The 23,528-nt window shown below is 35.9% G+C and overlaps 1 protein-coding gene across 18 annotated transcripts in view; it reads right to left on the reverse strand.

Annotated features, from left to right (window-relative positions):
* Positions 1-23,528, reverse strand: part of HERC1 (HECT and RLD domain containing E3 ubiquitin protein ligase family member 1) — a 124,110-nt gene that overhangs the window by 21,117 nt on the left and 79,465 nt on the right. For 5 of the 18 annotated variants that reach the window (XM_080608188.1, XM_080608189.1, XM_080608191.1 and 2 more), the window contains exons 30-52: positions 22,702-22,895; positions 20,553-20,708; positions 20,214-20,320; positions 19,862-19,972; positions 19,604-19,780; positions 18,473-18,712; positions 18,208-18,291; positions 17,135-17,655; positions 14,288-15,063; positions 13,021-13,219; positions 11,868-12,028; positions 10,755-10,871; positions 10,350-10,581; positions 9,064-9,188; positions 8,601-8,821; positions 7,169-7,437; positions 6,591-6,643; positions 5,153-5,392; positions 4,386-4,575; positions 3,388-3,658; positions 2,992-3,205; positions 1,972-2,231; positions 1,280-1,407 (exon numbers count right to left, since the gene is read on the reverse strand). In XM_080608188.1, the coding sequence (XP_080464314.1) occupies positions 1,280-1,407; positions 1,972-2,231; positions 2,992-3,205; positions 3,388-3,658; positions 4,386-4,575; positions 5,153-5,392; positions 6,591-6,643; positions 7,169-7,437; positions 8,601-8,821; positions 9,064-9,188; positions 10,350-10,581; positions 10,755-10,871; positions 11,868-12,028; positions 13,021-13,219; positions 14,288-15,063; positions 17,135-17,655; positions 18,208-18,291; positions 18,473-18,712; positions 19,604-19,780; positions 19,862-19,972; positions 20,214-20,320; positions 20,553-20,708; positions 22,702-22,895 (5,046 nt within the window). The remainder of the gene's footprint in view (positions 1-1,279; positions 1,408-1,971; positions 2,232-2,991; positions 3,206-3,387; positions 3,659-4,385; positions 4,576-5,152; positions 5,393-6,590; positions 6,644-7,168; positions 7,438-8,600; positions 8,822-9,063; positions 9,189-10,349; positions 10,582-10,754; positions 10,872-11,867; positions 12,029-13,020; positions 13,220-14,287; positions 15,064-17,134; positions 17,656-18,207; positions 18,292-18,472; positions 18,713-19,603; positions 19,781-19,861; positions 19,973-20,213; positions 20,321-20,552; positions 20,709-22,701; positions 22,896-23,528) is intronic. The other 13 variants (XM_080608192.1, XM_080608187.1, XM_080608184.1 and 10 more) reach the window with 13 other exon arrangements.

A 23,528-nucleotide genomic window follows, 5' to 3' on the forward strand; every position in this document is an offset into this window, starting at 1 on the left:
TTAACATTAGTCAGGATGCTTATTACAGCCCAAATACTGTATCACCCCTGTACTTTTGGAGATGCAGCAAGAGTATCCTAGTGTCTTCTTGCTCAAGCAGGAGACAGTTTGTTTGTGAATACAACAGGCAATGTGATTTTTTAACTATTATAAATAACATTAACACATTAACATAACACATGGAACATATTAACATTAAAAAGTAACAGAATAGATAGTAATATTGTATCATAGAATAGTCATCTAGTAACATTTAAACAATACTCCTCCAAACTCAAAAAACAAAAAGCATCCTCACAAAGAGGAGATAATTCTATCACAAAGAAGGGATAATGCCTTTTCTTATGATCATCTCTAGGGGCTAAAAAACAAAAATAAAATTCCACCTTTAAAGATTGACACATCCACCACAATAATGAATATAAATAGAACTATGCTGTGTTTGTATTTAAAGCCATTGTTGAATTGTTAGCAATGAAGCCCAAGAAAGTACTGAACTCTTGATCTACTTTACAGGAAACACACTTTTCTGCCACCTGGATAACAGACATCTGGTAAAGAAAGAAGCTGGTCTCATTTCAATCTTCTGAAGTCAAGCTGCATGTCATTCTGTTTGTTACTTTTAAGGCAGCATCTAACAGTAGCAAGCAAGCAAACTAATAAAGACTGCTAAGAAATCATCATGAAACAACCTTTTAGTTCACTACTGCTTCTTCATTCTCCCCGATTTAAAATCGCATAAACTGTACTAAGAAATTGCCAGATTGTAATCTTTCTTCTTTTTTGGACACATCCAAATGACACAAATGTACTTTCCAGACACTCTGCTGAAGGAGTATTACTCTAAGTTCCTGAAGCCCAGAAATCACAAATTCTTTTCTGACGATTGACTGAAACCACTACATTCATTATTATCTTGTTATACATTTTACCTGTTCACTGAAACACAATGAAGGAATATTTTACCTTTTTTTTTTCCTTATGTATGACAGACCCTTACAGTTTTTATTTTACTCATTCATCATTAGATGAAATTATTAAGACTATTTTTAAACAGTTTTAACATGATCTCCTTATACTGACTCTTATCAGCTTGATATTTGTTTTCTGTTTTAAGACACTTAATTTACATTGCCTACCATAAACACAGCAACAGTTCCAAGAACAAAAAAGATGAAATAATGTCCATGCAGGAGAAATTGCATAATTGGCTCCTTTCATTGTCTTGCACCGTTACAACTTATATGAAGTATCTGATTATTACAAAGAATGAACTTACAATTTGTTGAGCACACATGTTTGTTGCAATGAATACTGCTTCTTGGTAACATTCCACACTCTTATGGTACCATCATTTCCACTAGTTGCCAGAAGTCCCTTTTTATTGCACCAAACACATGTCATGACCTACAAATGTCAAAGCAATCACGGCAAAATTGAGTTTAAACCTAAAGCTAAGGTATATTTGTTCACTAATATTAATGCGAACTTTAACCACCAGGACACAGCATTAGCTACATTACTGAAATACACTATAACCACCAAACCCAATACAGTTTTCTACATTTGCAGTACGATGTACTGTCACTAAGCATATTTTATAAGAATGCTGCTATTTGTTCAGACCCACTGCTCCACAGGCCACTATTGCACAGAGTAGATGGTAACTACTACGACAGAAAAACCTCTTCAAATTATGATCTAGTCTAAAAAAACTTACGGTGATTATACTAACTTAATGCGCTGAGAACAGTTTCATGTCTCCTTTAATAGAAGCTTCAAAGAACCTAGGCATTTTTCTGTATCAGAAGTACCCTCAAGCAGTAATATAGTTTATCACCAAAAATTACTTTTTGTGGTAAATCATTTCAGTCAGTGTATGTGTAAAATAAAACTATTTTATTTTTTCTGTATTCTGCAAAAGAAGTAGACTATTAAAATTCATGCAATTTTGGTAGAAATCATGCTTACCCTGTTCTGATGAGCCTCTAATTTTATGAAGGAACATTTTCGTAAGTCTCCCCCCATATCAGCAAGGGTCTGAGGAATAGTTTGATTATCTCGATCATGAGCTGCAAGAGTTCGCACCAGCTGCTGAGCAGCCCACTGCCTGTGTTGCGAAGACAACCTTGAAGAAAGGCAGCAAGCTGCTAGTGCATTAGCCAGCTCCAGAGGGCCTACAGCAGAAGGATCATAGGAAGGATGGGCATACAAATGGGCAATTAAACCTGCTTAAACAAAACAATGAGATGATGCCTAGATGAGTACCAAACAGAAGTATACAAACGAACACAGCATTAGCTATAATTTCCAGAAAAAAATAAAAAGATTAACAACCTTTTTATAAGAATGTTGCAACTAACAGTAACTATTAGGAAAAAAAAATATCTTCTGATACCAAGAGAAAAATAACCTCCTTTAAATTTACATGAAAACTAAACAAGAGAATTATGAGTAGTCTTATTCCCACCATATGGAAAATGGTTATTCAAAGCATAAAGTGCTGTCTAAACAGCAAAATGCCTCCTCTGACAGAGATAAGCTGCTGTCACCATTATGTCCTTTCCTCCCCTGAATACAGCAACAGTCTGCTGTGAAGGCACAAAAGTTGCTTTTTGTTTCCCTGACTTCTCACAGCAGAGGCGACAAACTTTTCTGTGAGAGACAGAAAAGTACTTGGGTGGCAGGAATCAACTGTTTTTCCCTTTAATTTTATCATGTGGCACAACTGAGGCCAAATGCTATACCTATTTGAATACAGAAAAACGCTTAGATTTCTTTTCAAGTGATAGAAGATACAGGTATGCAATAAAACCATATTTCTAAATAAAATTTGTGTACTGAACTATAAGACCACTTCAGTGATAACAAGTTCTGTACATTTTTGAGAGCATATTTATTTATAATTATTCTAGCAACCCTCCTTAAATAGAAATGACAAATTGAAGATTTAATAATTAATGTTCAGAATAAATAGAAGTCTTCTCATACCTTTCTTTTCAATTTCTGCTTTATCATAATTTGGCCTCAGTTTGGCCCCTTTGTCTGCCAACAATGCTACAAGTGCCTGAGTAACCACAAAATTCGGAGATGTTACAAGTTTGTTTTCTTCAGCAATTCCTCTTAGAAAGCTTGGCAAAAATTTTCGTTGAATTGGATCATCAACTGTAGTTAAGTTTACACCAGTTGCTGCAGAAATCAAATTCTAAAAATAAACAAATAAAATAAATAACCAGAACAAGCAAAATTATCACATTTAATAATACTACTAATAACAATAAATTAATAAACTATCACAAACTATGTGCACAATGGATTGCTTCATCTCGTGTAAGCAGTTTAATATAAATATTTAATATATATTAATGTAATATATAACAGTCATACCTGCGTACATAACTGAACCAGCAGTTTAGCAGCACTAGGAGTGTTTGATGCCAAACAGCCTACTGCTGTACTCAGGTAGGCAAGACAAGATATAGGCTTGCTTGTTTTGCTGTGTATTCCTCTAGATCGCTCTGCTGAACTTGACACAGTGGATGGACTTGTGGAGAGTCCTGCTCTCCCTGCTGCAGCGAGGCACATTAAACGAACCAAAGTTCTGATATCTGTTAATCCCAAGGATTCGAGACCAGCTGCCAGACTACAACTGGAGCCACTGTGAAAAATGAAAACAAATGCTCTTGGTTTTGCTAGTATACTCATAAAGTTTTATTTGGCCAAAACTATTCCCAAACCATTAGTGAGCATTGCCTGTTTGATTAGCTGGATATTGCTAACATTCAGGGGGAAGGAGAATAGAGAGAAACGAAGCTGCAGACCCTTCCACTCCTCTTCTTTTAAGCTGAGAGTGAAGACAAAAACTATTACAGCCTTGCCCTAGCAAAAATCCATGTGTTTACCTGAAATCACTCATAAACAAAGTTACATGAATAGTTCACTTTTAGAATTATGCTATGGCAATACACATATGCCAGATGTCTTTGACTTCTTCACAGCTGCACAGTCTTGTACAAAACCCACATTTAAATCCTCATATCCCATTAACTCCTGCAATACCTCTTCTTTCCTGTAATGTTTACCTTTATGTTCTAATACTTGTCTTGAACAAAAACCAACTGGCAAACATAGAATCATTATGTTTCAAGTGGTTAATATTACTGGAGTCTGCCTTCTATAGACAGTGTAGAAGTCTCTTTCATAAAGCTTGAAGATAGGGCTCAAAAGAACAAAATCAACAAAACCTGCTTTCTTAACAGTATGATTTAAGTATTTAAAGTATGAATCAACTTTCCCAAATAACTTAAAACTGCATCCTTATGAAACATAATTTCATAACTGATTCCAAATGAAAAGGCAGAAATGTTGCCAAGGATGCCACAAACCTGACAGACAAAAGTGAGAGCGCTCTCATAACCATAGTTCTTGCAAGGAGGACTTGTGCAGCAGCTGTCACTCTTCTTAGGGCCATAACACGGTCATGTGGATTTACTAGGGCAGCTGCCTGTTCTCCTAAGGTTATCCTGCCAGAAGAACTTTTTTCTATAGAGCCGTGACAGCCTTGGAAATAACAATCTGTGTTAGTGTTCAAGAAAACCAGAACATTATCATATGGTAATATGCACAGAAGGAAATTCGGCATAGACTTGCTTAAAAAAACTTAAGTTTTCAACATTTCATATGTACAGAACTATAGCAAGTGAAAAATACACTCCTGAAATTTTACATAACTTAATTACTACTTACTTTCAAAGCTAGATAATCAACAACTTGATATTACTGAAGTTAAATAATTCTTCTGTTTCCCTTGTCCACTAGAGGGGTCTACGAAGTTAATTATTGATCCTGCATTTTAGTAGGATAGCAAATCACAACTTAAATCTATGAATCTTTAAATTGTGCAAAACATGCTACTGGCATTTCTTGTAGAAATATGGTCGCAACTTTATCAGTAAATCAAAGTTTCAAGACCTCTGTCAATAAAATGCCTCACACTCCTCAAGAACTCCCTTATATTAAAAGGAAAATTTAGGATCTGTCTTTGTTTCTTCATGGAACAGGAAAGACTGACAAAATACTTCTGCATCACTCCTATAAAAGTACACCAAAGGGGACATATTCATTCTGTAAATGAAACTAGTACCAAATTTACCTATTTGCATCAATGTTTCTTCCATACTGTTGGTGGCTGTCACCATTGCAACTGACGCACCCAGAGGGTCACTATCAGGGAACTGTACAGGTTCAGGTACAATACGTCGATCATTTAACCCGAGAGGTCCAGCCAGTAATTCAAACTCCTCTTCTCCTGTCAGCTTTTCATCTTCGTCTACATCTAACATATCCCAGTCTTCTACAATTGGAGAAATACAATTGAACTTGGTTACAAAATCTGAAAGTAGTAAACAATTTTAATAAATTAAAATAAGTAAGTAAATACAGAGTATAAACCATGAATTGCAATCTGCAACTTAGTAGCTTTAATTCCCATCTTTAGATGTTGCCATAGGCACAACACAGTGAATCAGGACCCTGTCCCCTTTCCCATCTCCATTAAATCTGGTCTTTATTTCTGCTGCAGAGAACTTGCATAGAAGATTCTCTGAATAACCATTTTTTTAAAACAAAGAAACAAGAAGTCATTGTATCTAGCACTAGACAACTCCACAACCTGGAATACCTTGAGAAGTGTGGACATACAGTTGAGCTTTAAATCATGAGAACAGGTGTGTATTCCAAAGGACCAAACAATAAAGAAAGCTACTAGAAATTTCTAGTCTTCATATTTATCAAAAAGTATGCACGAGTTCTGAGGTCATATTTGTACATCCAGGTTTTTGCCTTTCCTTCCCCCACATCAGCTCCCAGCCTCTCCCTCCCCCACCAAACACTATAATTGTAATTCAGTTATGTACTCCACTAGTACATTCACTTCCCAGCCATTTACAGAGAAGCCAACTTATATTTAGTTACCTCTCCCTCTCTATCTCACTCCCCATACAATAGAATCTCAACAGCTTTTACCTGCTGGAAAACGAACTTGCCCTTAAGTTCTGGAGCACTCATTTACTCTTAGATATACAAATGTGGCAACTCATGTAACTGTGAGCATACAAGCTACAGAAAGGCCCAGAATCAAAGAATGACCAGAGTCGCTAGAAATAGTCTGCTCAAGTGTGAAAGACATTCTCAATGCATTATCAGCTAGTAAAAAGGTAGAAAGAGTAAAAATAAGCCTAATGGCAGACTTTCAAGACTCTAACTTATGCTAATTAACCTCTCCTAAAATGGCAGCTAATGAAATCCATTTCAAAATAAAATTTTGCACGTGCAATTCTGGATATAACATCAACTTACAACACCTCATCAAACAAAGCTGAATATTAGCCATTAGATGAAATACAAGGGGAAAATGTCACTGATTAATTTCCATTTGAACTTAAACAAATAAATAAGTCTAGTACGAAGATTTAAAAGTATATCTTCAAGTACAGTTTCATTCCATATTTATTTGCATTTTTGTTTATGGAAAAATAAAAATACTGTGTAAGTGTGAAGTATTCAGTATATTCAAAAATTTTAAAACATACCTTCATAGACACTGTCTTGTTTACCTATTAAATCGGGAGCCTGGCCTTTGTACCTATATGGAAAAAAGAACAAAGGAAGTAACTAAATGACTCCAATATTTTACATAATATGCATACCAGTTTAAAATTCTGTTTACTGTAAGGTTACTTTACTGTTAGGTCAACATATATATGACTTGTGGAAATGACTAGCGACAGAGAAATGAATAAAACAGCTTCTAAAAGTGTGTGTGGAGGGGGGAAGCATTTTGCAGTATGAATGTAGCAAAGGCCCAGAAAAATACTGGAATTTTCAGACAAAACTAAAAAGTTTTTCAACAAGAATAGGCAACATTTGAAGAAATAATTCCTTTTTTTTTTTTTCATTAAAAAAAACAAGACAGGCTTTTTTCTAAATATGCCTTTGTTAATATAGAGAAAGATTTCAAGCCTCAGTTAAAATTAATATGGACAACAGTTCCACTAGAAATTTTAATTTCTTCAATCAAATTCTTAAAATCCATATACTAGTAAGCATTTTTTTTTTTAAGTTATTTTCTTTCTTCACACACACTATTCCAACTCTTTTATTCCTGTACCTTTCTGAAGCTGATGTTTTAGATTTACTCTTCAGGGCTAAGTACTTCTCTCTGCAGATGCCACACAATAAATAGTAGGGATTTCCGCTTCCACATTCACCACCAAACCATCCATCTACGTAAGAACCATTGCTACGGTAGCCCTGACGATTTGCACTGCGACCGCAGCCTGGATGGTTTCTTTTCATATGTTGATTGAAGCTGACAACACTCGATTCACACAGTTCACAAACTACTACTTCTTCTCTGTCTTCAGATTCACAAACATGCTGCAAAATAAGATTTTCATGTTAGTTGTAGAGCATAATTACCTTCATATTAGATACAAAAATATGCCAATATTGTTAAGTGGATGTTCCTGCCCAGTTCTATTACATATATCAGTACTTGTAAGGTTAACTTCCACAAAAGTAAAGCAGAAATGGGCAACTTATGACACAATGAAGAGCAGATCATCTGAGAACAGGAAAAACACTGGGATGTAAATCAGAGGACGAGTATTAGTTTTCACATATAACTTTGCTAGTTTACGTTTAACACTGTATTTAAGTTATCTTCTTACAACTTGACTGAGACTAGACGTAAAAAAGAAGAAAGAATTCACTGTTTCCAGACAATCAGCCTTTATATTTACTGAACAACATTAATAATTTGTGTCAATACATTCTGAGGTGTTGCCTGGATTTAGAGCTCATTCTTCTAGAATTACATCTCTATCCTACTTAATTTCATCAAGATGCTCCAATGAAACACGCCCTCTGAAGATTATACATGCCTACTGAAACCTGCTTCATGTTACACAGCAGTCACGTAACATTATAATTAGGAGATGAAAGTTTAGTCTCGTAGGTTGCTTGTCAAGTTGAGATGGATAATACAATGATTAACAAACTACAGTTCATGTAATTCTCTTTCAAATCAAATGTACTTTGAGTGGGCTAACCAACAACTGAGTGAGGATTGTCACTATATCCTTCTTAGAGCCTGATACCCAACATTACTAAATTAAGATAGCAAAACTGATTTAAGTGTAAATTACGTTGCTACAGATCTAATTTATTCTTTTATTATTGTTATTTTAAATAGAACATAAATTTACAACTGCGTTTGTAAATACACAGACAAACAATCTGAAATGCCTACTTGATTTCTAAGTAATATCAAAACAACTACACTAGTTCTGTTGCCATCTTTCAATACTATTTACATAGAGCATATATTTAAAACTATTTGCTTAGAGCAGAACAAGAAACCCAAGAGAGCACCATTCTTAATCTAAAAGTGAAGCTATGGAATACAAGAAAGATTTCAGCATCGCTAGCTTTAAGTAAGATATTTTCAAACAGGATATAAACTTATGCGTGTTAAATTACAAAATGCAAACGTGCAAAAAGCAGTAAGTTAAAGCAGCCCCCGCTGCAGTCACACACACCCAGGTAGGCCAATCCAATACCTCTGGGATCCACATTCCCAGAATATCATTATCGCTAGCCAGGTCTTGACCAAACATAGCTTCCATTGCTTCATCATCAAGGTCAATTTCCAACTCCTCATCCAAGTTGAAGTCATAAAGAGCCCCTGGATCTGGCTGCAAACATATCGCTCCTCTTCGATTCTGATTCCCGTGGGCCTGTACAGAGCGGTATAATCCCGCTCAAGTAAAAAGGAAAGTAGTACTTTTATTTTGCATGTAATAAACATAAATACACTTTCAACTTCCTTCTGCTTTCTTTTTAAACTCATATAAACTTAATCTACCTATGACACTTAAACTAAATATACGTTGATATACATACGCAAAGGAGACTTGTTGTAACTTTCATGTTAGGTACCAAACTCCCTCCTCTTCATTTATTGGATACGCAAAGACCGTGGAAGTCTTTTAGTACACTTACCAGCACGTGCTAGCAATGTTCGGGCAGCTAAATCTAATTTGTGTCTTCTTGTTACAGCTGACCGACTTCTAGAAGGAGGTCCACTTGCAGAAGCTGCATTATCTGCATGATCCATATTCTCAGGGCTAAAAGAATTTGTAGAATTAACAGGTAAATCAAAATAAGTTTTAAAGAGCTACATATAGTAGCTATGGAAAAATACTATCATATTTTAAAATATATAAAATTGTATTTATTTGGTTTTCCCTTTCTTTCACAGAAGGAAAAAAAAGGAATTTTGGAATTCAAGCATTTTCTTTTCTACTGCAGCACATATTTACTGTCTTTTTTGACCATGAAATTTACTTTAAGAAGTGACATGCAGCAATGTTTCCAAAGTGGCTGAGCACTGCGGAAATGTTGGGAGAGCACTGTTTTTATGCTATGTTAACTATATGCTGGCCTAAGTTTCTTCTCCTTTTTTAAAGAAATAAAATCAACGCTTCTGTCCCTGCACCAGTCATTTCCCCTTTCGCTCAACATTTTTTGCAAAAAAATGAATTTAAGTTACTAAGTAACACTTGTTAGTAAGTTTATTTTTCCCCACATGAAATCCATGAGTTCTCTGTGAAATGACAGTTTACCTTGGTCAATGTAATTCAGGAAATCTATAATTGTTTCTCTCATTAGGATTGAGCAATCTCAACAAAAGTGTTTTCAAAATACACGTTAACAATTCTCACCTTCCTTATTAATAAAAGGCTGGTATGATTCCTAGCAGGTGTCACTTAACAATATAACTACTATTTTTAGGATTAAAACAATAAATAATTTATTTCTTCCTTGATTAATACAGACTTTAAATCTAACGTTGTGAAGGTGGCCAAGAACGTAAGTTCAGTTTCATCCTCTCTGAACAAACCAAGAATTTCTTTAAAAAGAAAAATGTAAGAAAATATCTGTTCACAAATATACTGAAGGGAAAAAAAAAACACTCTCCAATGAATTTCTGCTTTATTATTACTAGTCTTCCTGGTAAAAAGTAAGCTATATGCCTTCTTTTGTTTACACATCCTCCTTTTTCGAAGGAAGGATGTTCAATTATGTTCTTCCCCAGTTCTGTGCATAAACAGTACTGGAAAGTAAACGCATAGTGTAGACCTATTTTAATTGCATCTTTGCTTATACTAACATTGTAACAAAATTCAGAAGTGTCATTACAAAGCTTTCTGTCAGCAACAATGAACATGTGAGCCTTTCAGTTTCAGCAAGAGATTTCAAGCTATTAGGAGAAAACTACAGTTTACCTTTCACTAAAGCCTTCCTCCATTTCAGTGGCATCAGCAGATGGGATATCACCTGGTGACTGCAAATAACAATGATCACCAGATTTTCCACCGCTTCCAGAGACTATTGTCCCATGTCGTGAATCTACAGTCACTTCTGACTGGGGCTCTTCATCATCTTCATTTCCAGGATGCTCTATCATCCACATGGCCAGCACTGTGATATTCTGTGCATCTGCTTCTCCTCTGGCACCTGAAAAGAAGAACATCATACTTGGAAATTGTACTACGTCCTTGATGGTGAAAACCCACCTTTTTTTTTTCCCCACAAACAGTTGTAGAAATTAAAAAAGTATGAAACACACTTTTTTTCCAATGGAATATTTATCTTATTTTTCAGTTTAAATTGATATAGTTACAGATTACCTGTGGCTTCCATGGCTTTTGCAATCTGCCTGAGGGAGAATCCCATCTCTAACAACGGAACAGCAATGGCAGGAGGAGGAGGGGATGTTGAAAGTCGACTGCTTGGATCAGACAAAGCTTAAAAGACAGAAAATATTGAATGTAAAGTGTGTAAATCTTTATTGTCTTACACTTTAGGAAACCTTCTTCTGATTTAGCAAAGATACGTTAGCTTCAGATAAAGGAATAGCTGTCTTTAACATCTTTCGTCTATATTACTTTCTAACACAAGGTAAGATACTTTCTATAACAAAATCTGACAGTGCTTATTCTTACTGGTAACATATATATTATGTCAGCCTATGTTTAATCAAATATGGCACTCATAATATTTAAAGGACTATTTGTATTAAGGTATTTCTAATACCTTTTAAAATTTACTTTTAAAACTCTATCAAATTATCACTTGATTTACATTTAGGTAGACTAGGTAAAAGTTATCCTTGCCTGAAATATCAAGATTCACAAATATTGTGAGATCTCACACATTCCTCTTAAGAGGCAGAAAGAGGCCTCTTATACGCTGAAGACAGATACCTGAAAATCTCTTTGCAGATTACGTCTATCCTTTTGTGCAAAGTGTCTCTCGCGAGACTCTAAAAAGTTCAGTTACTGCCCAAAAAGTTTAACAGAAAACACAATTTCTTCTGATCAACAAAGACATTAAATGTACTGACAAACACTGTTGTAAACACTGTATTATGATCCAGAAGCAAGACATCTCATCAAAAAAATGAGGTGAAACTGCAAAGACAAGTTGCTATGCAACAGTGACATCAAAAAGAGCCAACTTATAGCATGGATATAAGAACAAGAATAATAAGTTGTAACAGTCAAGAATTTTGAAGTACAGACTTTGTTTCTCAGCGTTGCCTATAAAATCCGAAGAATATACTTTAACTCAGTCTCTTCTATTCATTTAATATAAAACATAGATATGGATTTGTATGTTTATTTTTATTACTATCTCCTCTGGATCACACTACTGTGTTCTTTAGGGTCTTGAGATTCTTACTGAACAACTGTGAACTTACTAACTGTCCGTATTTCTATTTATATTGACTACAACTATACCTGTACGGTTTGAAGGCCTTGCAGACTGGGAATCAGGAGAAGTCAAACTTTGCCTCCTTCCAACTTCATCTGAAGGAGATGTTGGTAAAGAAGATATAGGAGGAGTCTGAGCACGTCGTGCTGGAAGTACAGTTGTAGTAGGATAGCTAGAGAACATCTGCCTATAACGAAAAACAAAATACATTTATATGAAAAAGATCTACCCTGAAAAAGGTCTGACACTTAACAGAAAAGCATCAAATTAGAGTATGACTTGCCAAGTGCACCTTACAGGAAATGAGTTTTCTAGGGGTAAGGTGCGGTATGTAAATTTGGGGAGTTGGGAGAGGAACGCGGTAGGAACAGCTCATTCTTAACGTTTTGCCTAGACAACTCAGTTCTCAAACATGCACCTAAAAATACCTCAGAAACCAAGGGCTGTCCTAGGAGATAAAAGAAAAGTAATTATTTTCCCATTTCCCCACTTTGTTCTGAACTCAGTCCAACTAATCATTCCTTTTAAGATACTTTCTCTGTCGGGGTGATAGGACTTTGTCCTAGCTTTTGTCCGATTGTATCTGCCAAGCCTCTAAGAGGTCAGACACATCAACAAAAGTAATAAACTTACAACAGGACTGTATTCAATGTAAAGCAGATTTCTTTCCACATCACAAGTAACCTCTGCAGATTAACTAGCTTTATCTTACTTCCATTTCAGTATGTTAGGGTAAGATCAAACAAACAGGACTGAAGTGCTACCTGCAAACTAAGACCTACTTTAGTTTGAAAATCAAGAACGATTCATTAAAATACAGAATTTCGCAGACTTGTATTTTAAACCACATCAAATAAAAATGGAAACTAAAGAAGACAATAGAAAACTTAACAGAAACTGAAAACAATAGAAGAAAGGTATTTTCTCCTGTCCTGAAGAATTAAGATGCTATGTATACATATACTATATATAAAAAGCTTAGCTGCTTTTTATTTCTAGAAATGCACGACTTACAGATAAAGCAACAAACTGAACTCTGTCTTCTGAGGAGGCAGTTCTTGACAGCAAATAAAAACATAAACATTTTCAAAGCCTTAGAGAGCTGAAGACATACCTAAATTACAAAACCAGTTCCCTACACCCACAAAATCAAATTTGTTGAAAATAAAGATATTTTACCTAAGAAGACTGAGAGGCATAACACCAGGTGACTCTGAAGCTGGGACAGTTTCAGTATCAGTTACTGGAGTAGTAGCAGTGGTGGTATCCTCCAGAGAGCTGCTCATGAAAGATGTTGTGCTAGAAGCAGAAGGGCTGGTTGTAACTGGTGTTTGGGCTTGCTGAGACTGATCACCTTCTTCTACGTGCTGATCTACTTCTGCAACAGAAAAAGGACATTAATGTAATTGAGTATTGAAAAATAGTACCTGTGACTATCAGGGTTTAAAACTATCAGCGTTTAAAATTCTCCCCTAAAAAAGGGGTGTGCAGAAATGCACACAATACAAATACCTATTCCAGTAACTCATGGACTTAAGTAAATAGATTGGTCTATCGTTGTTGTCATACTGATACAAGGTGAACAGTAAGTAAATCTTTCTGGATGATAACAGAAGCCATTTATTTGGTTAGATCTTATGATACTTACTGTTCTAATAGCTACTGTTCTTATTCTCTTAGCTGTTTAATTAATAAAGCTATTTTTAACTTACCAGCCTAAATAACAGATCTTTGAAGGTTTTTTTGGTTGGTTTCTAAGAAATCCATAAGATGGTAAAGAAGCAAACAGCACAGGAGTTAGCTTTAATATTTTAGATAGTTTTAAAAAATATTTTAGATATTTCTTCTTTGTTTATATTAATTTAAATGGTTTCCTGTAATATACATATTTTTAAGATGAACAGAAGAAATGGTATGCATTCTCTCTTCAACATCTTGTTACTGCAATGCCAAATATCTCAGGAAAACAAACAAACAAAACCCCAAACCCTACAACTGATTCAAGATTTTCGCGGAGAGTAATAGAGGTTACTTACAGCATGAACATACGCACTTTCATTATTACTTGTTAACATGACTGCAAGCAACCATGTTTAACAACAGTAAACTTCGTGATACTCGTGCCATACAGAAATCCTTCTGACAAATATATACAGAACTACTAATTTTTTAAAAGCACAAAGAAAAATTAGAAACTCTTACATTTCTGATTGATAGACACTCACATTTTATTAAAATAAGGAACTGAGGAAAATGCAAAAGAAAAAAATCAGCATTATATCTACAAAGCAGTATGCCTCTAAAATTTCTCTGTCCAATCAAGACTCAAAGTACTGCCACTACAAAATTACAAGGTTATGTCATTTATATCATCATTGTTCCTACATAATTTCAATAGGAGTAAAAAATAACTTAGTACTGTACTTTCATAATTTTGAAAACATACCTTGCTTAAGTCTGCCACCAAACTGATCCTCCAGCAGCCCATGAACCACTAATTTGTAGATCATGGCTTGTGCTCGTTCTAAATCTGCCAGTCCTAGAGCTCTTTTAATCGGTGAGCGCATGACTGCCCGTTTCACCATGTGTCGCATCAGGAACTGCAAGGCAGCACGCATTTCAACATCTTCGTGAACAACTGGAGAACTAGCACAATCAGAGTTGTGACCATTTTCTGCCAGGACTTTCGGTATTAACAGTAGTTCAGCATATTTACTACAACTAAGAAGAACACTAAGTGATTTCATAGCACCAAGATAAAGGTAAGATAGCTGTACTGCTCTGATTTCTGACTGCACTATATCATGATTTCTTGGAGCATGCTCATGATTCTTTTTTCTTCCTTCAGCAGGTTGGTGCTGGGATTCCATACCTAGTGTTGATGGCTCTAGAGAAAAGGAAGCGATTTCATTTTCTGACTTCGAGCTTGTAGTACTATGTCCTTTGTTATCATCAGCACTTTGTGCTAATCGCGTATCTGATCCACCATCCCCCTCCATTTTCTGGTCCGCTTCCCCTTTGTCTTCGGATTCATGTCTGTGTTTTTTCTCATGTCTCTTAGTGCTTTGTTTTCCCATATCCTCGTGAATACCAGTCAGATAAGTAAGGTCCAGCAACACAGCAGCTGTCAGCCCACGAAATCTTGCAACATCAAAAGGCAGTGGTTCACAGGGCTCCAGATTATACAGGGGAGTATCACTAGGCGACCAAAAAGTTGGGAAGCTTTAATAAAGATCAGAATGACACAGGAAAAAGCAAGTGAGGGAGAGACAGGAGGAAAGTACAGGAAATAATGTAGGCAAAGTAAGATGTAAAATATATTTAATGAAATAAATGGATCAATTCTAAAAATTAAATGTAAATGGGAAAATGAGGCAATGATCAGAAAATGAGGAGATATGATATCAGAGCAAAGCCAACAAAGCATGCACAGGTTTTCAACAACCATTAAAAAATCCAGAAGCATCACAGAAGCTATCAATTAGGCACTGACAGATGTTTAGAAACAGACAACAGACTTCTAAGATAATGTAGCTTAAGCCAAATTTTATCATTATACCTAAAAGGAATTTGTGAATAGGAATAGAATATTAGATAGAAAACAATCCTAACTTTTTTTTAGCACTAAGTAAAAGCTTTGATTGACTACACATTCTTGTTCAACTGTTTATCACAAGGAACACACAACTAATAGCTCTGTTTATACCAGGACAGACTCCCTAAAGACAGCAACTTTTTAAAACACAGGTCAGAAAACCCCACAGGAGAATAATGGATGTCTATCTATCTGTCCAGCTGTACATAGTGGTAAATTTTTGTTATATTTAGGAGTTATACTTGACTACTTTTCACTGTAAGCAGGACAAAAATTTGCCAGCCCATATTTTCCAATACGTTTTCTTATCCACCTATTGCATAAGGGATTTCGAAATTTTCCTTTCATTACCCCCAAAATGTTTCCCCTCTTATAATGTAAAATTCTACTTAAAACTTGAAGGCAAGCTTTAATCTTATTTTAGTTACAGAGGTACATTCTGAACTTAATTCAATGAGCTTGTCTATGCTCAAACGCACACCACTTCACTCAAGTAGTATTTAAAATTATTTTAAGGGCACGCTTACTGTAAGGCCATACTTCCACATAGGCATACTTGAAAGAATTTATATCTGGAACTAAATTTGATAATCAATTGTACTTCAGCATATTTAGTTAAAGTGACAACAGCCTTTGCATAAAGACAAAAGAGGCATAATGTTGCAACAGTTCTAAGAGGTGATCTGACTTCAGCTGTTTTGGAATATAATAACAACTAGTTGCAAAAAATAATAAAAAAAATACTGCTCAATTTCTCTACAGGATTAAAGTTTAACTACAGCCAGGAGGAGTTTAAGAGGTTAAGTGAATCAAATTTTTCCACACAAAAACCACAGGCAATTCCTGCAAGAGCACCACTGAGCCAAGAGACACCACTAGCTTCATTTCAGAGTTTCCTGCAAGAAAGGGGAAAAAAGAGAAGTATCTCCTTCAAGCGTCCTCCCCAGTTCTTATTATCAGCTGTACCTGCAGAACAGCTCCAGAGTGTCAACATCAAGTATATCTCATTCCTTTAGCTCATTAAGGCAGGTCAAAAAAAAAAAAAAAACAAATAAATGCTGCGTTAAGGCAGCATTAATTTCAATAGTACCATCCAGCCACCATTAAGAAGACAGAATCCTCCTGACTTTGACCCACTCTTTAAGCCCCACAGAGCAACTTCCAGTCCTCTAAGAATGAAATGACAATACAGCAAAGACACCTGTTCTCAACTCTGATAAATCAAATCAGGACTCTTCAGAAGCAGGTTCACCATTTACAACAGAAGTGTGCACTGTCCCCCAGTAAAGACCTTCTTTATACCCATGAACAAGAAGCTACAGTAAATTAGGACAGGAATGCAAATTTTAAAGCAAGCAACACTCACTCCAAATTTAAGAAAACTGGCAAGCTGGTCACATTCCAACTCTGAAAACCTACAGCCTATGAATTCTACAAAAAATCTGCAAGAAAACCCTACAACCTAAGAATTCTAATGATGCCGATCAATTCCAAATTATCAAATGCATATTTGACATGCATTTTATTACTAGATACTATCGAAATATAACTCATATTAGTTTTGAACAGCCAACTTTGGCTGCATTATTTTAAAGTTTAAGCTTAAAATAACTTATCGACATGACTCTAATGTAAGATGCATATTATTTGTTAAGATAAACTAGACTCTGAGAAGTACAGGAAGTGAGCATACTATACCTGATAGTAATCTCTGCTTCATCCCATTGGACCTTGGCAGATGTACTGCCTTCCTTCACTACTCCAAGTAAAGTAGCATGACGTCCCGTTTGCTTGTGTACACATCGACCTCCAACTCTAAGACCAGCATCAACTCCGCCAATTACTGCTAGAACAGGCCACACTTCCACACACAGCATCTTCAGCTGAAGTTCTGAAAGGTCAGCTAAACCATGCCTACTATGCTTGCTTTTCTCCTCCTCTTTATTTTCTTTCTCCTCTCTCACCTCATTCTCTTCTCGACTTTGAATCGAGCGACTTTTCTTCAGTTTTTGACCTGCTTCTTTAAGACATGTTTTGATTTTATTCAGTCTTTCCATCATTTTTTTATTGATGCAGTGTGTCCAACGGTCTGTGCGATGAAGGATACGGATGAGTTGGATAGTGGCTTCTGCCAGCACTGCAGCAACAGGACTGCAGATGGGGTCACCAGGTAGCAAATCTCTCGGTGTACCACGCATCTGCATATCACAGATTTTCACCTAAGTGTTTAAAGAGAGCAGTTTAAAAGTTATCTTCTCAACTTACCTACACAGGAAGCTATTTTAACATGTGAGTCTCCTGATCAATACAAAAAGTTACGAGCTGAGGCTTTTTTTTTTTTTTCTGAGGCTCTCCAGGAATTTCACCTTAACAGCGATCAAAACCTGCACCCCTATAAACTCTATAAAGATTCTGAAACTCCAACATTTCATGCTTTCCCACATTAAATTCCTAATACTATATTAACTCTGGTTTCTGGGGATTGCAATTCTATGCGTAGAACTTTAAGTCTCTAAATCAATTTAGAGTAGTAACATATGTTCTAATTTGACAACAGATTGCACAATGTAGGAATTCATGAAGAGTCTAGGTAGTGCGCAAGTAATGTAGTGTTATATATGCGTTAAAACAAAATGCATCATCAGTTACATTCTCAGTACTTCTCAACTACCAACAATTCCCATTTATCCCCAAAAAATCTTCAACATCCACATGACACAGTCTAGGGAAAGCACAAACTTACAACCAATGCAGATGAACATTTATATTACCTTTTCTCCTGGATTACTGCTATAGAACATAACACAAGGGTATAACTCTGCTGCATCTACATCTTCAAAAGCTAGTTTTGGCTCCTAGATAAAACAAACAAAAACAAACTTACAACGCCTTAACAAGTAAAAACATGACAAAGTTATACTTTTAAGTACTGAAACTATCACTTGTCTTAACCACCATGCTTAGCTTTATATAAAATATCTGTGACAAATTACTGTTGGAAAAAGAAAAAAAAAAGAAACAATTAATGTTAAATACCTCTCCATTTTTACCAAAAGAAATAGTTCTTGCTTCCATATCTAATACACATGTGATGAAATCCCCTTGTGTAAAGCTGGACAGAGTCAAAGTTTGTTCTCCATTGTGATAAAGGTTACCACTATAGGCTCTGTATAGCCACATATCTGAGGTAGTGCGATGGTTAAAATCATGTACTGGCCAACGAGAAACTCCTACACATGTGCCTTCATTGCCTCGATTTTCTTTCACAATGTAGAACTAGAAGGTAATTAAAAAGAAAAGTCAGAATATACATTGTAACAGAACAAAGCAATGGAAATTTACTTTGTATGTATTTATGTATACTTTTAACCATTTTACTCACAAGCATTTAATCAATGAAAAATTTTAATAAGCTAAAAATCATATTCCATCTTTAAAAGGACACAGTGTATAAGATTAGTCATTAGTTAGTCATTAAAATTTAACCTAGTAGTAATGAAGAAAACTGTACGTAAATACACACAAGAATTTATGATTTTTCTGACTCAAAACTCACACCTAGAAGCTGGCATGGCAGCAATAAACGCATTATGGAAATAAACCAGCTTCACTCCTCACATTCACAGCAAGTGGTTTACATAGATCCAGGTAAAAGAAAAAGTGTTATGCTCAGAGATGCTACTAACTTGGACTACAACTGTGTATTTATCTGTATTTCTGAATAAATCACTTCAAATGCTGTAATTAAAGGCGGGTCTTGTCAGACAGGCTGATGTGCCTTTTTGAAAGACAGAATATTTTCTAAATTATTTCCCTAAAGAAAAAAAAATAATCAAAATCTACATAATTGAGCAGATTAACTATTGCAAGGCAATCTTATCCGTACTAACTATAGATCTGAGGAACATGTACCAACACCTCTACAAATATTCAGTGCATATTCACAGCCTCCAATCTGCATAGTGAAATATCAGCTGAAAACTTGCTCCCAACAGCAATGCTCAAAAGCAGCCTCAAACCCCTCTCTTTGGACTGAAAATGTCACTTATTCAAGAATGTTTTCACAAGAGAAAAATCATAGTTAGCTATTGTTTATAAATTACAGTATATTTCCAAAATAAGAAGAGAAGTAAGAGAAGAGAAGAAATAAACTTTTAGGCAACCTACCTTCCACTGGTAACACCCAGAAGTGACTCCAGTGGATGCTAATCCATATCCTTTACCTCCACTTCCATGAGTCAGAATCTGCCCATTCTCCACTATGCAGCATTGAGCTTTCTCAGGGTCAAAGGACACCTCCTGTATGGGAAGATTCTCATCTTCATCTTCAGACTCTCCTTGCTTCTATCAGAAATAGGACAAAATATCTAGAGTAAATGTAACGCGGTTACATTCAGTCAAAAGAGAAGGTAAAAGCATCATTACCTGTAGTTTCATTTCTTGTTCTTTCTCCTTTATTTGAATCGCATGTTTAGCCTGAGCTATTGGTGTCTCCCACATGCAGTCAGACAGAAGCAAGAATAATCGTTCAACAACCTGGCATATTAGAATATAAATCAGATCATTGTAAACCCAAGATGAGGATAACAAATAGAATGATATTGTTTTATTTTGCTTTGTAGGTATGAATGTAAAAATATTTAGTGTTCTTAGAAAAACAAACATCTACACCAATTCTCATCTGATTTGGATTCTAAGCAAATCTATGAAACATTTAAAACTTTAACAAGACTTTCTGAAGAAACACGTGTAAAAGTTAATAGCAAATTATAAAGACCTGAGCCATTTGATCATCTTCAACGCCAGATTCACAAGCAGGTAATACAGCTTCTAGTACATGAAGTGCAAGAAGTCTAGTCCTCAAATTGCCAACCAAGGGAACTCCTGAAGATAGAACAGTATGTTAATAATCTAGAACTGACTTTGGCATCAGGCACGCACCTATGGAATGATCTGCATGACACCAATGCAATTTTCCAAAGTGTGACTTGTGTACATCTACAGGATTTAGTTTTAGGTGTTTACTGTGTAATGTAGATGTTCTAACAGGACCTGTTTTAGGAACCGCACTAGAGGAAAGCGGATAACTATTCAGCACATTTTGAAAAGATCATACCTGAGCAACACTTCTGAGAAGCAATATTAAGAAGTACTTCTGTCCACTTTGGAGATGCCATTTTTGACTGAATTGCTTTTGAAGACACAACTCGACGTAGGAAAACAAGAAAGTCTCCCAAGTGCAATTCAGCTGCATGTTGCTTTCGGAGGGCAGCTAGGAAATTAATTAAAAGTTTCATTTACACTCTTACTTCTACAGTATCTGCGAATAGCCTATTTTTAAAGTCAAAATAGAAAAAAAAAAAAATTAAAGCAGACATTCGCAGTTGAGTTTTGGGAAATTTTCATTTTTTTTGTGAGTAGGGTAGAACAGAACAGAATAGATACAATTGATATTGGTAGGCTACACTATGTGGACTAACAAGCATTTGGAAAAATACATAGTTACTCAAATATCACATGGTGCACTAAGAACACAGGTACTTTAGTAAACTAAGATTATAAACAACTATACTGGAAATTACTGTATGTATCTCACCAAAAGCATGCGGTTATAGAACTATACTCCAGTATTTGCAAGCTCTATATATTTAATGTATGTTTAAGTTGCTTGGCTATGTTTTAAATGTAGCCATCTGAAGCCTACCAGAGACTTGAACAGAAGATGACAAAAATATTAGCAGTCCTTGTTATGTGCAACAAACTGATCTATAAGTAAAAATGTAATGATCACTTACTGCATTTTTATTTATAAGTAACTCTGTAGCATGAAACATAACTACTGCCTTCTAAGTTTTACTGTACCCTGGACTGCATGCATCAAAAGACCCACAGCCAGCAGGTTGAGGGTAGTGATTCTCCCCTTCTACTCTGCTCTGGTGAGACCCCACCTGCAGCACTGCGTTCAGTTCTGGGGCCCCCCACGTAAAAAGGACATGGACCTGCTGGAACGAGTCCAGAGGAGACCACGGGGATGCTCAGAGGGCTGGAGCACCTCTCCCATGAAAACAAGCTGAGCGAGTTGGGGTTGTTCAGCCTGGAGAAGAGAACGCTCCGCTGAGACCTTAGAGCAGGCTTCCAGCACCTAAAGGGGGCCTACAGGAAAGCTGGGGAAGGATTCTTTGTCAGGGAGTGCAGTGATAGGACAGGGGGTAACAGCTTTAAACTGAAAGGGGGGTAGATTTAGATTAGATATGAGGAAGAAATTCTTCCCTATCAGGGTGGTGAGGCATTGGCACAGGTTGCCCAGCTGTGGATGCCCCATCCCTGGAAATGTTCGAGATCAGGCTGGATGGGGCTTTGGTCAGCCTGGGCTGGTGGGAGGTGTCCCTGCCCGTGGCAGGGGGTTGGAGCTAGGTGATCTTTATGGTCCCTTCCAACCCAAACCATCCTATCTATCAATGATTCTATGTTTTTTGTTGCCTGTGGGGGTTTTGATGCAAAACAATACTTCCTCATGCCCCAATTCGTATTCTAAGGGAGTTATCTTAATAAGCAGATGTTTGTGGAAAGAGAAGACCTTATACTCTAGCTTCTTAGTGAACTAATTTCTTATGAATTAATTATCTTACAAATTTATCAGTCACCTGATTATTTAGAAGCAAAGACAGCTGTAAGCACAACCAAAAGCATACATATACCTAAAACTAAAGTATGCTTAAAAATTTCTTCTTTCATATAATGAACATTTTGAATTTCTGTGGAAATTAAAGGACTGCAAATTATGGGAGGACTTCCAGATTTCAGATCTCTTCTTGCAAACTTTTGAATATGACAGGGTATGGTCAACCTTTTCCCATCAACTCAAAGCACAAAACTCTTCACAATGCACTGCAAATGCGGCCACTTCCTGAATTACATTATACTTCTTTCTAGTTTAAAACTTAGATAATTGAATTCCTATGACTGTACTTTGAAGAACAGTACTATCATTTTTGGAGGAAAATGGTATTCTCCTTCTAATTACAAATTAGATGGAGTAGTTCTTATTCTCTACTTACTCCTATCTTCAAACTGATTTATATATGACGTGCATATAAATCTAATCTGAGCACAAAATTATTTGATGATTTTTCATCTAATTTACAGAGTTAAGAATGACCCAACAATAAACAATACAGTAGAGTGTGTGAGGGCCTCAGCATTCAGTGGTTTATTATGTTGTCTGGTATTTCAAAACTGTAAACGAAATGATGCAAAATAATTACCTCTGAAGTCTCTCTTTTCATTCTCCCCATTTGAATCTGTCTTCTTTGATTCTACTTCACGTTCCTCACCTTCCCCTTCTCCAAAAGAAGCCATAAGCATCACACCAGCTTGTGATAACAAGTTCTTCAGCTGACTGCATAATAAATCCAGCAAAGATTGGACCACCTTTGGGCTCAGTTTGTCAGCATAGGTTCTATACACACACAATAAATAAAAATAAGAGTATTTAAGAGTTGATTAGAGGAACAATAATATAAAGACACAACTACAAACTCAGTGCAAATGAAAACTGGGGTTAACCCCGCGCTAATTCTAATTCATTCTATTGCAGCAGGTTACTTTGCCACAAGTTTTGCAGATTACTCTTATTTGAACCTTGCTTTTAAGGCACTTTCAACCTGTAGGGTTAAACTTAGAGTCAAAAGACACCTTTCCAGTTTTTCCAAAAGAAAAAAAAATTAGTTCATTAAATGTGGAATCCCATTCCAACTTCCAAAATTGAGGGTGATTTTTTTCTGTTTGTCTTATATTACAGATGTGACAGGTAAATTCACAGCTTTGTATGAACATTGAAATTAAGGTGCATCTATCCTATATTAAATCAGAGTCATGCTCCAAACAGACTTCAAGTATTTAACTGTTGATAGAATTTTGGATCTTTTTCCCTGGTCTAACAGAGGCCAGTATTTCTCAGAATATTCCTTTGTGTTCTGAAAAGAAACACAATGTACTGTTCTGAAGAACACCTACCAGATTATTGTTGGTATTACTTTTTACATAAATGAATATTACACAGCAACAGAAAGCCTAATATTATCAACTGAAT

The sequence above is a fragment of the Anser brachyrhynchus genome, assembly GCF_964034855.1.
Source record: "Anser brachyrhynchus genome assembly, chromosome: 11".
In the NCBI taxonomy this organism is placed as follows: domain Eukaryota; kingdom Metazoa; phylum Chordata; class Aves; order Anseriformes; family Anatidae; genus Anser; species Anser brachyrhynchus.